This window comes from Copadichromis virginalis, linkage group LG19 (genome assembly GCF_057382275.1).
Source record: "Copadichromis virginalis isolate Kocher_CV1m ecotype Utaka linkage group LG19, C_Virginalis_male_GT1.1, whole genome shotgun sequence".
Taxonomy (NCBI): Eukaryota; Metazoa; Chordata; class Actinopteri; order Cichliformes; family Cichlidae; genus Copadichromis; species Copadichromis virginalis.
Genome location: NC_140636.1, coordinates 30,767,963 through 30,784,737, shown reverse-complemented (window position 1 = coordinate 30,784,737; position 16,775 = coordinate 30,767,963). Strand labels below are relative to the sequence as shown.

The 16,775-nt window shown below is 39.9% G+C and overlaps 1 protein-coding gene and 1 non-coding gene across 2 annotated transcripts; one reads left to right on the top strand and one right to left on the bottom strand.

Moving 5' to 3' along the window:
• Window positions 1-4,748: 4,748 nt before the first annotated feature.
• trnas-gcu (transfer RNA serine (anticodon GCU)) lies at window positions 4,749-4,830 on the top strand. The gene has a single exon. It is a non-coding gene; the product is annotated as a tRNA-Ser (tRNA).
• A 5,041-nt stretch (window positions 4,831-9,871) lies between these two features.
• mtfr1l (mitochondrial fission regulator 1-like) lies at window positions 9,872-16,775 on the bottom strand. The gene is made up of 8 exons (XM_085441854.1): window positions 16,654-16,775; window positions 14,446-14,528; window positions 14,247-14,354; window positions 14,048-14,157; window positions 13,457-13,668; window positions 11,946-12,321; window positions 11,704-11,863; window positions 9,872-11,571 (listed from the first exon to the last, which is right to left on the bottom strand). Exons 2-7 carry the CDS (start codon window positions 14,458-14,460, stop codon window positions 11,746-11,748), a joined length of 939 nt encoding a protein of 312 aa, XP_085297980.1. The 5' UTR covers window positions 14,461-14,528; window positions 16,654-16,775; the 3' UTR covers window positions 9,872-11,571; window positions 11,704-11,745.

The window sequence follows — 16,775 nt, the reverse complement described above, 5'->3', positions numbered from 1 at the left end:
ATTCATGTTAAGTCATAAAGATCTTCATGAATGTCTTGCTATCGCGACATGAATGAGTAACACTTCTGACTTGTTCTTCATTCATGATGTGTCCTTATAAAAAAAAATCACCAAATATAATCACCTCTCAGACTTTGTCACACTTGCATGTGCCAAACTCCACATTTTGCCTCTTTCTGTTGGGTTCGCAGCTCCTCTGGGAGACTCAACATGTCACCATGCTATTCTTGGAGTGTAGTCTCCTGCTCACACACACATGGCGTTCACATCAGTTTCTGTGCCAAGAAGACATGATCAGTGTTGTCACATTCAGGGATGAATTGAAGGGCTGATAGACTGAGTGAATGTTTGGATCATTAGCTATCATAACTAATGATAGATCTGTTGTGTAATTATTACTCATTTTAAGATTCATTCCAACTGTGACTTTCTGACAACACAGTGGAAAATTGATAAGAAAATTACTTCCTGGATAAAAGATTACTATCATCGCATTTAAGCTTCTGTACAGTAAAAAATAAAGAGAGATTATAAGCCACTACAAAGCATTTCTGTTGAATTGAATATTTTCAGATCAAACAAGCAAATTTGAAGCCTTCAGATATTGTAATTCTATCTGGATTCACTGGACACGAACAGTAGAGAAATAAAGAAGCAACATATTTGATGAAATTGGAAATGTAAGGGCTACACGGTGGCACAGTAGTTAGCACTGTTGCCGCACAGCAAGAAGGTCCTGAGTTCAATTCCACCATCAGGCCGGGATCTTTCTGTGTGGAGTTTGCATGTTCTCCCCGTGTTTGCGTGGGTTCTCTCCGGGTACTCCGGCTTCCTCCCACCGTCCAAAGACATGTAGTTTGTGGGGATAGGTTAATTGGAAAATCCAAATTGCCACTAGGTGTGAATGTGAGTGTGAATGGTTGTCTGTCCCTGTGTGTTGGCCCTGCGACAGACTGGCGACCTGTCCAAGGTGTACCCCGCCTCTCGCCCTATGACAGCTGGGATAGGCTCCAGCGCCCCCCGTGACCCCGAAAAGGATAAGTGGAAGCGAATGGATGGATGGATGGAAATGTAAGTCTTCAAAAAGTGATGTGATCAAGTACAAATGAACCAGCATATACAACAGACACACACCTACACATATTTATGCAGACACACACAAATGTCCCAGCATGTGTTACAGTAATGGGCAAGTGGATTCCCCAAGAACCCAGTCTAATTAGCCTATCTTATTAAGAGCCACCCCAAGACTGGTCTCTGCAGGGTACAATAAAGTAATGAGAGCTAGGAGTAGGTGTGTGTGTGTGTGTGTGTGTGAGGGAGAGAGCTTTCACTTTTTCACAATTGACCACGTGTAGCCAACTTTATCTCTACACACAGTACCTACTTTGATTCAGGGACCTTTGTCACATGGTAAACTCCACTTTCTAATAGTATTTCTGTCGTGAGCTACACTGTCATCTACACAACATATACAAAAATATCTCGTAGTTCATTTCATGCATTAGCAGGAGGATTAGCAGGACTGAAATCAGTAAAACAGTTTGTTATTATGGCTTTTACAAACACTTTCTGTTTAAATTATGCTACTAAAAATCCTCTTTGTTTCTGACCTCTTAAAAAGTTATGAAAATAATTTTCATCTTATTAAGTTGAAAATAATCATATGTTTGTTTTTTAGCATACATGGTTAATCATTAGATTGTTTCTCATTCCTTAGTCGCTGTTATCAGGTTGCTTTAAATCACGGTTGGCATCATTAAAACAGTGTTACCCTGCTTGACTTGCAACCAGGGTAACACTGTTTTGATGATCAATAACTAGGGAATAAGAAACAAGCTGGTGAACACCATTACCCCACGCCCTTGTTTTCATGAAGTCCTCACTCTACCTTTAAGACATATTAAGACATATTCCTTACTCCTGCTAGTTTGTATCTGTGCACAGCATAAGAAAGAGTAGCACAAATAAAATGTTAGCTTAGTACAAATAGTAAAAATGCAGAAAAGTTGCCCTATGTTGAAATTGAACACTTCTGAGGTTCACTAATGATCTCTTTTTAGAGATAAAAAAAAACAAAATAAAATAAAACAGCTATGGCTTTATGGAGAATCATATGTTGGAGTCCCCCTTAGAAAAGTGACATCAATTCTTCCACCAAACCCTCTGGAGAAATTAAGACATAATACACCTGTGGCGTGTCCATATGTCCCTTCAAGCGTGCACACATTTATGTTTTGTGAACACCACAGTTTGATATTAATGGCAGGTTTCTAAAACAACAACTTTGCCTCATGTGTCTCTGCTGATTCATGAGTCTTCAACACCTCACAGGATCTCACACTCGAGAGGTGTAAAACTCGGCTGATTGAGATATTGAACATTTTGTTCATTTTACTGAATGCTGATTTAAGTAGGAGCTTTTCAAACTGATACACCGTTCTTGCATCACTGTATTTGATCCAGTGACGCACTTCCTGACAGTGTAGCTGGTCTCCAGCTGGTCACTTTTTAGCCTACTGTGTGCCAGTCAGGACTAATGAGACAACAGAGGCCAAAAGCAACACAGAACAGCTGATCCCCTGTTTCATTAAGAGGATCACATCTCTGTGAGAGGATGAACAACTGTTCATCGTTACAGTGTATTTAACAAATAATAATCTCTTCCTCAGGTCTGTCTTCCAAGAATGATAACTTATCAAGACTGAATTATCTAGATAACGTCAAGTTTAACTAACTGACTTTAATATTTTCAGTAACTTAGTTAAAGTGACAGTCGTGATTTTAAAGGTTTTGCATTACTGGATATGGTAATTGCATCTATGTTGAAGCACTCACAAGTGAGCATCACACTTGTGCTATCTTCAGCAACCTTATACTTGTATATAATTAAAGGCAGAAAAGAGAGAAAGCTAACCAGTTCCCTTATTAAAGCAACCAGTAAATCTTGGCTAGCCGTGTTATAGAGGGATTAACAGCACAGTTGGAATCCTTCTTTAATGAATCAGGTTGCATGGCTGGACTGATCCCAGAATATAGATAAAGCATCCCACTTTATGCCAAGTGTGCACTTCTACAAGAACTGCATATTTGATGAAGTATGCAACCAGTGATCACATTTTTGTCAAAAAGGATGGTTTATGGTCCAGTACTCTTTATCTGTAGTTGCCCAGATGTTCCATTCTGTCTCTGTTATGAAGCAGGAAAATGTGTTTGAGGGAAATCACTAGTGTTCGAGTCACAGACACATTTACTGACCGGCAAATAATGGACAATCATCATGTCAGAGCTGAAGTTTTCTGTAAGGGCTTCTCTAGCTTTTGATGTTTTTGTGGAATTTATATTATAAAGATTATTACTATGTTTTTTTCCTCATATATTTTCGTTACCAACAACAAAATCCCACGAAGCAACACGCTGACCACAATACCAGTGATTTCTCAAACTACTCTTGTTTTCAAAAATATACAATTAAGCTAATAGCTTCCTCTATTCCCTCCACTTTCCAAGCCCTTGATTCATTGGTCAGACCAATCCATCTTTAGAAGTGAATTAAACTATCTTAGCTTTTGTTAAATAAATAATGACATGATGTAATATGTCATGTGTTGTTGCTCTTCTGAGGGTATTTTTATTATGTCCTAATAGCTGGGATGGGCTCCAACCAAACCACTAACCTGAATTGGATAAGTGGAAGAAAATGGTTGTAAATGGATGGACTGATGACCTGATATGAAAACTTTGAAACTAAGGTTGTACTTTTGATACACCACAGTTTTCAAAAGGAATTATACATCAAGAACATATTTCACACATAATGAGAACTGAAAACACCACCACTCCTCATTTGAAATAACATTAACTCAGAGGACCAGGACAAGGACAAAAATGGTCATCATTTTAAAATTTTACCATCAACACTGCTTTAGTCTGTCTCTTAGTATTGAGATCTCAAGTCCATTTTTCCCCACAGGATGCACAGTTTTTTAAATGGCTAAGAAAACATAATATTCCCTAAAATACCTACAATATATAGAAGTAGAAGTAGAGAGAGTAATAAGCCAGGAGTTAAACGATATTCATTGTTTTGAATTATAAACAAGAACTTTAATTATAGATATTTTAATTATAAATTCCACAGACATTTTGAAAGACAGAGAATCACATACAGAAAATTCATGCTTTGAGACGTTGGCCCATATTTACTGGTTAATAAATGTGTCTGTGACTCAAATACTGGTGATACTTTATGACTTCATAACAGTGACAGAGTGGAACATCTGAACAAGTACAGATAAACAGGACTGGGCCATAAAATTCATATTTGATCACTGGTTACATACTTTATCAGCCATGTAATTAGAAGTGCACACTTGGCATGAAATGGGATGTTTTATTTAAAGTGAGAGAAGGACTCCAACTGCGCTGTTAATCCCTGCCTTTAATTCATATACAGTATATATATATATATATATATATATCTTCAGCAAAGATAACGCAAGCGTGAGGATGTGCTTAAGTGCTGCCACTGCTTGTATATTGTGAATATATGTACTCTTATTTCATTTTTAATTTAATTTAATTTTAATTAATTTTTAAAGGCATAGTTTTAAAACAGGAGATGCTTGATGAATGAGGATGCATTAACTCTAGTGGTAGTTCACAAACAACACGAACTTGAGCTTTCAAAATTCCTTAATAATAATAATATGGGTCTCTCAAATACCCTGAGCGTTCGAGCAGCACATGACGAGGTGGCCGAGTGGTTAAGGCGATGGACTGCTAATCCATTGTGCTCTGCACGCGTGGGTTCGAATCCCATCCTCGTCGGTCTCATTTTCGGGAGGAGAAAGCTCACTAGGTTCGCCCAATGATCGGGATGAAATGCGGGGGTTCAAATCCACCGAACAGCTCCCCTGAGGTACGTCTGAGCAAGTTACAGTCCCTACACTCTGCTCCCTGGGCGCTAGATTGGTGGCTGCGCAATGGGTTAAAATTTCTCTACAAGGGATTATTAATAAAGTATACCAAAAAAAAAAAAAAGTTGCCCGTTAATACCCGCAGTTTGCTAGTAATGTTTATGTAAAGTGGTCTAAACGGGACCAGTAAATCCGTCTGAATAAATTGTACAAAGTAAGCTCATCAGTTTTTTTTCATTCATGTCAGTAACAGGCCACTTTAAGAAAACTGTTATTTACATCCAGTCTTTCCTTTGAGTCAACACATATTTCTGCATATCATATTATTAGCTACAGAAATTGCATCACTTATTAATGGCTGCCATGTAGGCCACAATACTGGGTACCATCTGGGACTCACAAACTGGCTCTTATCAATTTCTAATCAAAACATGACTCAGAGCTTCGGGGTTAATTCATGCATCCATCTCCTTATCATTTCTGAAAACAATCATAGCCCTATTTGTTTACCAGATTTACCAAATTTGGGAGTCTACATTTTGAGATGAGCCGATCGTTAAACTGCTTTCTAGATATTTACTTACAAAGCCATCTAATGAAACAAATGTCATGCATGATCATTTTGCAGGCTGAATTAAGGCCATGAAGATTACTTTCTCCAATTTGTGATGTCAAATGACGCATTTGAGCAAATGACAGGTATCAGGTGCTCTGCTTTGCCCGTACAGAACCCATTAGACCTGTCTGCAATTCATTTTCATTACATCGCTCACCTTTCATGTCATCTTTTCTTGTCATTTATCAATTCACTTGCACTTTTTAGAGCCATATTTAAAGGTCTATGTTGTTTTTGACATAAAAAAGTGACAGAAATAATTAAGTCCTGACTTTTTAAGAAAGCAAGTAATTGTTGCGAATTGAAGTTAGAAAAGAAATTCAGCAAATGTAGCATCAAATAAAAGGCAGATAAAGTGAGAGTTAAATTAACACTGTGTAAATTTACAGGTATTCTACTCTGATGTTCTGGAAAGAGCTGCAACAGGTTCGCCGCGCTGTTAAAGTGAGAGGCAGGGTAACGCCGCACTCGAGTGCTATCAACAGCACCACTTACAGACGCAATTTACTTTGCATCACAAAGCAATCATGTAGAGGGCTAACCCACTAATAAGATAGAAGCACTACAAAGGCCCCAAAATAGAAGCAACAGAGTGAATTCAATTGAGCTGCAACAGCTCTTGTGGAGCTTTTGCTGTTGTGAGTCATAAGTGTTGGTTCTGTGTCTTGATGACGCGGGCGGATGAGTGGGTGACTCTTGGGGAGGGTGGGCGGGTAGAAGTAGCAGATGCTGTGCTTGTGTTACCCCAGACCCTTGTCATCCACTCAGTTGCTGCTTCATTCAGTCGGTTGTTGCTACGATACTACGTGGAAGATGACACTTGAAGTGAACACGCAAACACAAAAAAGCTGTTACGTTTTTACACATTCTGTGTTTTTTCTTCTTTGTATGGTAGACACAATTGAAAAGTCTTGCGCACATCAGAGTGGTGTGAAGCCATACTGGGATTGCTTTGCCGTTAGCACTTTACATAATGCTGCCGTGGTCAATATAAATCACACACACACACACACACACACACACATACAAAAAAAGCAAACACTTGACCTATTAATGAAACGCTGGAACACTCATGTTTCCACAGGTTGCTCTTTCTCTTGGGTGGATAATGAGGAGCACAGAGTTTGGGAGCTGTTTTGATCATCATGAAGCCCAGTGCACTTTACCTTTGGTATTTCCTGTGGTATTTCCACAGCTGAGCTGCAAAAGTGACATTTCTATGCAGAAGTGAAAGCAGCTTCATGGTTTCTACCTGAAAACCAAGTAGTTTTGCAATATTTTGACAAAGAATGCTTTATCCCAGCTATGCTAGGGCTGAAACTGGACCCTGGATAGGTTGTCAATGCTCACTTTGGCTATGGCAAATTTAGAGTCATCAGTTAAACTAACAAGCATGTCTTTGGACTGTAGGATGAAGCTGGAGTACCTGGAGAGAACCAGCTCGAGCAAAGGGAGAATATACAAATCTCAATGTTGTCTCAAAGCGCAAATTTCAACTAACATATTCAAAATATATGTAACAATTTAAAAAACTGAAAGTCTGTTTTGGATAGATATAGAAAATGTGTCATTTATATGTTATTACATTAATTACTGTATCATTCTTTAATATTCAGTGTCAGAGTCTTTGCACGGATATATTAATGTCACATTTCTCTGGAGCCTCAGTGCGTGTATTTTGATCTCAAATGCTAATGGTGTATTTTGAGGTGTGAGCTACGAATGAAGCCATTCCCTGGGAAAGATGCAATGAATGTGCTATTATAAATTCTTGCGCCTGTGACATGTTCTCCGTTACACCTGAGCTGTGAGACTGATGGCTGCAGGCTGGTTTCCCATCACTCCATCAGCTGTAACTCAGGCACACCCTCCTTTCTGCAATAGCTGTTTGCACATTTGTCAGACGGATTAATCAAAACGAGAAGCCCTGACAACCCTTCTGCTCAAAGTAAAACTCCCATCCAATTCTACAGCCACAAAGCAACCTAAAAGCAGTCCCACAGATCATATTGTTCTTGAAAGTAACAGATGCCTCTGGGCAGCATGAAAAAACATCTGGGACACGTGAGGGATGTTTCTTCTTCCAAAGACAGACTTCTGTAGAGCTTCCCGTCATGTAAAGAGACAGTGACAAAAAGCTTTAGTGGTTAGGGACATGGACAAGACATGCTGACCAGTCAGAATGACAGATGCTCTAACTGTTTGCATGCTTGCTGCTTCGATTCTTCTTCCAGAGCAGAAACTTGGCTGGAGCTGCTTCCCAGTTTGGGGCGATGGCCCAAACTCCAAAGCCACACAGGTCCCAAAAGCTGCAGTTCCTCAAATGACCACTTGAGGCTGAAGGATGAGTCAGTCTGTTAAAACAACTAACTTTAAAGTTGCAATAAAAACATTTTGTAGGTATAAAAAGTGCTTTTAATCTCTAAAGTCAGTTTCTTTATATATGTTTGTGCTAAGGTGATAGTGGTCAAAGTCACATGGAAGTACTTCCCGGAAGCACCGCTTGCATTGTGCTGCAATTTGCTCGCAGCAAATCACTCGTGCACAGCGCAAGCCAAAGTGTTGTTGTTGTGAGAAGGGGGCTTTATAGTGACCTATTTTTAGAGGTGTTGCTGCTTTGAGAGGCAGGTGCCAGAATGTGGTGCTTACATCTGTAAATGTACTGTGTACTAACAGGGGGAGGGGGGTAAAGCAATTAGGTAAAGCAATTAAGCAATAAATCACCAAAACAATTGCCAGTAACAATATTTTACATAGTATATGCTGCTGCGCTCACTTCTGCAACTGGAAATAAGTCATTACTCAGTTGAGTCAGGAATAACACATTTGAGGTGTGGTCTATAGTCCGATAGGGTGCTGATTGTGCTGTCTGATGTGACGTCTGAAGTCAGAAATATAGAATTCATATATGACAGGATTTATAAGAACAGCAACCTCTAAGTAAAAACTCACATCTCTGGCGTGAAACTCCAAGTTTGGGTTTGTTCTGTCAAGTTTAATCACTTTTGACATTTCTAAGGAACTTTTTGCAGCTGCTCATTCAAAAGTGCATTAGCCCGCTTTGAAATTCTTCTAACGAGTGTCGTAGTGATGAAAATGTGTCAATGTCACTTTGAACTAAAGGCCTTTATTTATAGGTTTAGAAGAGCCTCATTTTGACACTGAGACCTATTAATTGAGCTCTCCACAGACATCTCCCTGTATCTAAAATAGGTAGGAAGTCCATCGTGGAGGTGAAGAGGGACAAAGTAGGCCAAGGACTCTCACAGAAAATAGACTGCGATTCACTGAGGGGCCGGATCATCCCGAGAAAAAACAGGAAATGGGAAAGAATGTGGGTTAACAATAATTGTGGAAAGTCACATGAGTACAGACACTCCACTGGAGTAATCAAGTGAAGAGATTTAGTAGGTATGATGTGATATTACATGCACTTAAACTTTATCTAACATTATCTACATGAGGGCTAGAGTTAGGTTGCATCGGGAAAGGAAAGCAACTAAATACAGCTGTTCACATCATTTACAGAAGTAATTTTAAAGACACTTAAATCTGAGGATTTTGATATTATGCTACTTTTTCCATCCAACTACATTTCAGAGAACCTTTGTAACTCCTGTATTTATTTGACAACTGTTAGCATTGTTTTGGTTGAATGTGAGCATTTTGACATTTGACCTCTTTATAAAATGGTTCTCATTGTTAGGGCCAAATGACCCATTTTTGCACAAGATAAAATTAGCTCTATTTTGACACCATGATACTACTTGCATGTGAAGGCATCACTAATAATATATCAATAAAATATTCTGTATTGGGCAACAATAACAGCTGAATCCACAAAACTTAGTTGTGACTTGCAGTGGAATAATTTAGAACATACAATGCAAAATAAGTGGATACCATTCATAAATCTATGAGAATTCCACTGTCTACCTGATATGAATTTATTGTTGAAATATGGATTTAGATCATTTACTTTATATAGTTAATGTGTGCTTAGTTTCATCTAAATGTAGGTTTTGTATACAGAGTTTTTTTTAAGTCCATGATTTTCCTTTGAAGTATAAATTAGCTTCTAAACCAAAGAACAAGAAACTTCAAATCACACTTTGGCACAGTACATGAGGAAATGTATTTTATTTTGTAAGTTACTTTGCACCAGTGCTAAAACTAATAGTAGGCTGCCTCCTTACTGAACTTAGACCTGCCAAACTGTTTCTGAACAAAGAACCATCATGCCTTTGAATAGAGCATCAACTCCTTGGTTTACCTGCACTGCCCTCTTGTGGTAGCATCCATCGCTGCATGGTAATTTTTAAAAAAAATGACGCTGTTTCAAAACATCAGCACATTCTTTATTTACAAGTCCTTACATGACAAAAAAAATGGTGTTGACAGGCTCAAGACTACATGGAGATACAATGGCGACAAATGCTCAAACTAGAATTTCAAAGCAAATGGAGCAAGTCTGACGACCGGTGACGCAGCTGGTAGTGAATGCGGTGTATGGGTCATCATTTCAAGTCTAGAGACTTAGTAAATCTATTTAAACTTGCATATGGCATTTTCCTCAGTGTTCAAGTCAAGCATGTGACATGATCTACCGAGACTCAGCTTGGAGCCAGTTCCAGCAAGTCAAAGAAAAACTTGAACTCCACTACATGAAGACAGGAATGTGCACATTCTTGTTCAGTTCAAACACAAATATCCTAGCAGTATATTTTCACACAGCAAAACCACACCAAAGAAAATCCCCACTCCTGTCAGCCAGGACATGACAGCAACAACAGAGGAGGAGGGACACGTGTGGAAGTATTTTTCTTGCGACAACTTTCTTCTTCTTTTTTAAATAAAAAAAACCTAACACTTGTGAATGTCACACATACACACAGCTGGTTAACAGGCTAACTGTATGCTTGGGAGTCTTAATATAAAAGCTGAGAACAAAGGGCACATTTAGGACAAACGGAGGGCAGGATGGATGAAACAAACCCATGGCACTTTGAATAAACAAGGGGATAAAATTAGGCATCTGAACAGGTAAGGCGTGGACCGATCTAAATAGACTTTCTGTAAAAACTCTGCACGATGTAAAAGCTCTCTTACACATAAGCTTAGTCTCTGCCTAAAGTAAAATCACCTGTTTAATATTACATTATAAACATTATACAGATGGTTTTCCCTACCAACTAGTCATGCTGCACACAGGCAAAATTGTTAAGAGTCTTAGTTGTACAAGCTTGCATCTGTTGTTGGCTTTACTGGAAATACAACTCAGGATGGGGGCATATTTCCCTCCTTTGTCCTCTTTATTATCAATGTAATCTCTCCCCTTTCAGTTGTAAAATCACTGACTATGGATCTGGATGTTACTCTGAAACTAAAGGGCAGAAGTGTAGTGGATCGAGCAATACAACAGTACATGATGCTGTGCATTTCCACAGACTCAGTACTGAAATACACACATCAACAGCAAACATCCTAAATGATTTTTATGATAAACCTGCAGTACTTCCCTGCATATGCACTACAGCTGTTTCATCTGTACATACACATTTTCAAGTATGCGAGAGGACTTCTTGACATAGCTAAAACAGGTTTGCATCTCCTTAGTGAAAGAACTGAAAACAAAACTAAGAAAGACGGGCAGTACCCTCTTCAAAGCGAGGGGCATTCCACAATTTGGGTCCAAAAACTAAATGATACTGGTTTAATGTCAGCCTCCCCGGTGTAGTATTATAAAAACAAAAGCAAATCAGATTTACATGACCGAGTGATTGGTCATCATTGGGATCAAGTCTGTTTGAAAATAAAACTAAGAAATTTTAGAGAGAAACACACTGAAAGTGTTGTGTGACGCAGTGCTTAAACTGACTGTTACCAAGAGTTGGCTGTTCCCCTTCACAATGCACCCGCACTGGTTTTAAGTGTCTGGGACAAAGTGTTTTTGTTCTCTCTCTGGCAGACAGCTATTGCCTTGGGTCTGAGGAGCGAGGTTGTGGATCCACGGGTACATTATCCACAGGCAAAGGCCTAAAAATCACGAGGAAAAGAGAAAAAAGCAACTAAGAAAAAACAGTTACCTAACACTTGTGGTCAAAGGTTTAATTTCTTTTTTTCTTTTAAAACAGGAACTACAAAAACTGAGTCTCTCCCCAGACTTACATGGAGCAGCAGGATTGGGTATTTCTTATTAACATGATCGCACTACTTTCTTTTCACAGAGGCAGCATCTTCATCCTTCAGGACAAACTTTTTCCTCAGAGCTTCTGAAATCAGCGAGGCCGAGTCCTCCTCCCTGAGGGAAGTGCAGCCTCTGTTGTACCTGCATCACAACACCAAAACCATTAAATTCATGACTACAAACCTGAGAACTCTGAGGCTTTCTGCACATCAACATCTCCTACCTGTCTTTGCTCATCTTCATGCGGTTCATGTCCTTCAGGATGTCCATAACATCAGCAAAACTGGTGGACTTTGATAGCGACACTGTATCCTCCTCTGCCTCCCGGAAGTCCATGCTAGGCCTGTCCAAATCAAAGGTAGCTGATGCTGTCATAGAAACAGGGGGCAGAGGGTCAGGGACCAGCTCTGAAACCACAGAGACGGCATCTTTCTCATCTTCCTCTTCCTCCGGTTCTTCTTCCTCTGTGACGTCGCTGATGACAAAGGAAGCAGCCGCCGTGGGGGCCGGCTGGTAGGACGCCGCCTCGAAAGGCGCCATGGAAAAGCTCATGCTTGTGTCATCAGGCGAGAGCAGATCTGGGGTGAGGGGGTTAGAGCCTGAAAGAAAGCAGAGAAATGGTCTGTGCAGCAGTTGTTTAGTTTGTGCCTCTCAGTAATGTCCCACATAAACAACTGCACCTTTCAAACTGAGCCATGTCTGATTATTTCCTTTGAATCTAATATAAAGTCAAAGTATAAACATAAACAAGCATAAAGCGTTTTAAGCACTGCTTCTACGTCTTATTGTCCTAATTATTCATAGTTCACGTAATCCCCTATGTGTGAGCTCCCTCCAGTGCTCACACATCACAGCTGTGCACAAAATCAATTCATCAGGCAGTTGGAAATTTTAAATCAGTACCTAAGTACTTAAACATCAGTTCCAAAGAGCCACTTCAAGCTGGATCCACAGATCACTTGTTCAAGTGGCCTATTAAATAACAAAGGTAAACATGTCTACAGCTTCTTCGTTTTGGTTTCTATAGCCCATTTCCCCATTAATGACATTAAGGTGGAGGTGTGATCATACTCTAGTGCAGGGGGTGGGCAACTCCAGCCCATGAGGGTCGGTGCCCTGCAGGTTTTAGATGTGTCCTTGAACCAACACAGCTGATTTAAATGGCTAAATGACCTCCTCAATATGTCCCGAAGTTTTCCAGAGGCCTGGTAACGAATTAATGATGTGATTCAGGTGTGTTGACCCAGGCTGATATCTAAAACCTGCAGGACACTTGACCTCGATGCCTGGAGTTGCCCATCCCTACTCTAGTGGAATTGTTTGCCTGATAGATGAAGACTTCCATTTTTTTTAAATCATAAATCAGAATTAAAGTCAGAATCCATTTATTTGAATTATAATACAACACAAAGAACACAATGCAAATGAATAGAGCTCATATTAAATGGGTAACTCTCAGAGATTATCTTTACTCACTGACCTACAAACTGATGCCAAGATATCTTAGTACCAAAGAGCCATGCAAAATCAGGGCTGCTGACTTGGCAACAAAGGAAACACAGTCATGGGAAAAGTAACTCTGTCACAGGCTCAATAAAGCAATCTTAAAGCTCCAATCCTCTGCGGACCTCATTTAACCAGACTGCCAGTTTCCACCCACCACAGTGCTATGGTTGATATAGCAACAGCTGACAACACCTTACCAGTGTGGTAGCAAATCTCTGGTTGTGTTACCTGAATCACTTGCCACAATTTTAGCGATCTGCGCTCGAAGTCTGCTGAGCTCATCCTGCAGTGCTGTAGTACGGTTCAGGGCAGTCACGCCAGGCTTCTTCAGCCCCTCCATCCTTTTGCCCTCACGGCGGAAATTGGGCACAGATGAATTCCTGTGAAGCACCAGGAGCGGTGTGGGTCGCCATTCGTGTTTCAGAGGACGTGTGTCACTTCTAAAAACAGAAGAGCAAGTGTTTACTGTCACAAAAAACAGATTTGAGGTGTTGAGTCTGTTTATCTCCCCAGGGTACAAATGTCTCCTTTTAACAACTCCCCAGAAGAGATCTTTGTCAACAGCTCATCAGATAGAGGTGTCTATTGTGAAACATTGGCACTGTAATTAAGCCGACCTTTTTCAAATTTCATGAATAAAAGGACAAAAAAACCCCACCAAGATGAAGCAACACCTGTCTAGTACAGGAAAATAGGACAATATATCAGTTTCCTAAGTTGGAAAATAAGTGTCTGGTTTAATGCTGTTGAGAAGAATTAACCCAGCACTACTCCATAACCTTCATGTTTACCTTTCTATTCGGTTCAGTCTAGACTCACCTCACTCTGGCATATGTCTCCTCTTCATCTGCAACAATCCAGGCTATGTCTGCCAAGGTAGGAACCATAGGCCCGTCCATTGGACGAAGAGAAGGCAGACCTGGTAGCTCCTAATGCACAAAGACATTAATGTATACAGCAGCGTTTTTTTATATAAAAAGGACAGAATAATTAGGAGAATACAGTATTTTTCATATACCTGGAAGCATGCCCTTTGAGGAGGTTTAAGTGGAAGAGTGGAACCTATTCTTCTCACAACACTGCGCGTGGATCCGTGAGGCTTATTTTGCCAGATGGGTATAACTTCCTGCAAACAATAAAAACACATAAGTTTTTTTTTCTTGCTGGATTTGTTTCTCTGAACAATCCGTGTGTGTAAAACACTCTTTAAAACTTACCGTTTCTGCTTCCATGTTAATTGTGGATCAGTCTCATTCGTCTCATCAGGAAGTTGCACACCAAAGTTTATTGCTGGGAGTGTCTGAAGACAGAGAATTTCAGTAAACAGATGTCATGTGAGAGAGACTGCCAGTTCTCGGGACCGAAAATTGCTTATTATTTAAGAGCAATGATGGGAATAGCGGCGTTACATGTAACGGCATTACTAACGGCGTTACTTTTTTCAGTAACGAGTAATCTAACTAATTACTATTCCTATCGTTACAACGCCGTTACAGTTACTAACAAGAAAATATGATCCGTTACTATTTTTCAACAAACAGATGGTTGAAGCTGTGTTCAGCTTACTGCATCTTATATCAGTTGCACGGAAGTAGCTGTAAGTAATCTGGACGCTACAGCTTTAAGCAGCTGCACGCACTCCCGCAGACGGTAATCACGATCACTGTCTAGCACAACACCTGGAGCTAAGGGTGCAAAACAATCGCATGAGTGCTGCTGTTTGACTGAGGAAGAATAAAGTAGTCGTGGTAAGCCAATCACATGACCACTTAAAGACAAAGCAACAAGGTGATATAAACCAGTTTTTAAATTGTGTTGATAGGCCACGTAAAACCAGAGTCATGATAAACAATATATACGCGGTGTTTTTTCCTCAATAGTTTCGCCACGTTTACTGTCTAAGCCAGGGGTGGGCAACTCCAGGCCTCAAGGGCCGGTGTCCCTGCAGGTTTTAGATGTGTCCTTGAACTGACACAGCTGATTTAAATGGCTAAATTAGCTCCTCAACATGTCCTGAAGTTCTCCAGAGGTGTGGTAACAAACTAATCATGTGATTCAGGTGTGTTGACCCAAGGTGAGATCTAAAACCTGCAGGACACCGGCGAGGCCTGGAATTGCCCACCCCTGGTCTAAGCACAGCGCTAGCAAGCACTCTCTGCTTATGAGCAAAAACCAAAAACCAGGGGAAGTTTTAGGAGTGACAGCGAGAGAGAGAGAGAGAGAGAGAGAGACAGCAGAAAAAGAGAGAGAGCGAGTTTTGAGATGTGAGAGATGTGTGACGTTTAGCGTGTTTGGAGTGTGATACACCTGCTGCTGTCAGACCTGCAGGTATCAGGCTTTGATGTTCTCCCTTATAGTGGACAGAAATTATTTTTTCAGAGTGGCACAAATAATTTGTGTGGCATCTTATTGAATGCAGAACAGCTGATTGTTCTGTAAATAGTTTAAAATGGTTATTTTAAAAAATCAAGGTAGAAGGTAAATGGATGCAAATAAGAAGGGAGGGAAAATCAAAAGTAGTTAAAAATTGCCAATTATACCCTGGACCCCAGAGGGTTAAACGTTTTTTAAAGTAACGCAATAGTTACTTTTCAATAAATTACTTTTAGAATATTGTAACTCAGTTACTAACTCAGTTACTTTTTTTTGAAGAACTAACTAGTAACTATAATTAATTACTTTTTCAAAGTAACTTGCCCAAAACTGTTTAAGAGTAACAGGAAAAATCTGAACACATGGTTACTTCACAAGAACTAGTACTCTCCCATAAATTTGATTTTGCTTGTTTTAGTAAAATATGATATAAAGCAGTTGTGAATATCGATGACTTGTTACTTAGTACTAATGCAGGGCGATTCGTGTTACTTACCAAACTTTCCAAACACATCAGAAATCGCCATAAAAGGCTCAAATACACAGTTAAGTTATCAGCACTCATTTGATTGTGGCTTTTTTGAGAAATTTCTTTTTAAAAAACGAGTCGTAAACAGGTGTTATAAACTGTCACGCCTCGGGAGCTAGTCAGAGCTGGTACAGCTTAATCACACTCCATCGTCTATCTGGTAAACATCAAATAACGGAGTAATAATCGTGAATGCTAAAATTGCTAGGTAGCTAAAACCGGTAATTTTATTAATGAAAACGACGCATGCTACTTTGTCTGACGTTAAACTGGATGAAAGCAGGTGCAAAGCGGTAGAAAGATAACATTTAGTCCTGTGATTTGCGAACAGCTTTGCTGAGTTTGTCATTAGCCGGGTAGCTAACCTAAAAAATGGTCCCAAACACAGGCACCGTCACCTAGCTTTAGCAGCGCCAAAAACGGCCCCCTGCTTGACCCCTCAAATGTAAAATTCATCAACATATCTCAGCATGTTTCGTACAACTTAACAGAATTCAGCACAAGCTTGAAAACTGTAACTTACCGCTGATTATAAATGACTACAATCCCGACGATGAAGTGGAAGCAGCAGCTTCTCCTCTTCGTCTTTCAGATTGTTGTCGTTCAGCAGGCCGGAAACCTGTACCTCTCTGTCCTGCGATCTGA

What these genes read in the sequence shown, in the direction of transcription:
- mtfr1l (XM_085441854.1), bottom strand. An exon ending in GAGACATATGCCAGAGTGAG is followed by an intron (nt 13,669 to 14,047) that starts GTGAGTCTAGAC and finishes TTCTGTTTTTAG; the next exon opens with AAGTGACACACGTCCTCTGA. An exon ending in AATTGTGGCAAGTGATTCAG is followed by an intron (nt 12,322 to 13,456) that starts GTAACACAACCA and finishes GCTTTCTTTCAG; the next exon opens with GCTCTAACCCCCTCACCCCA.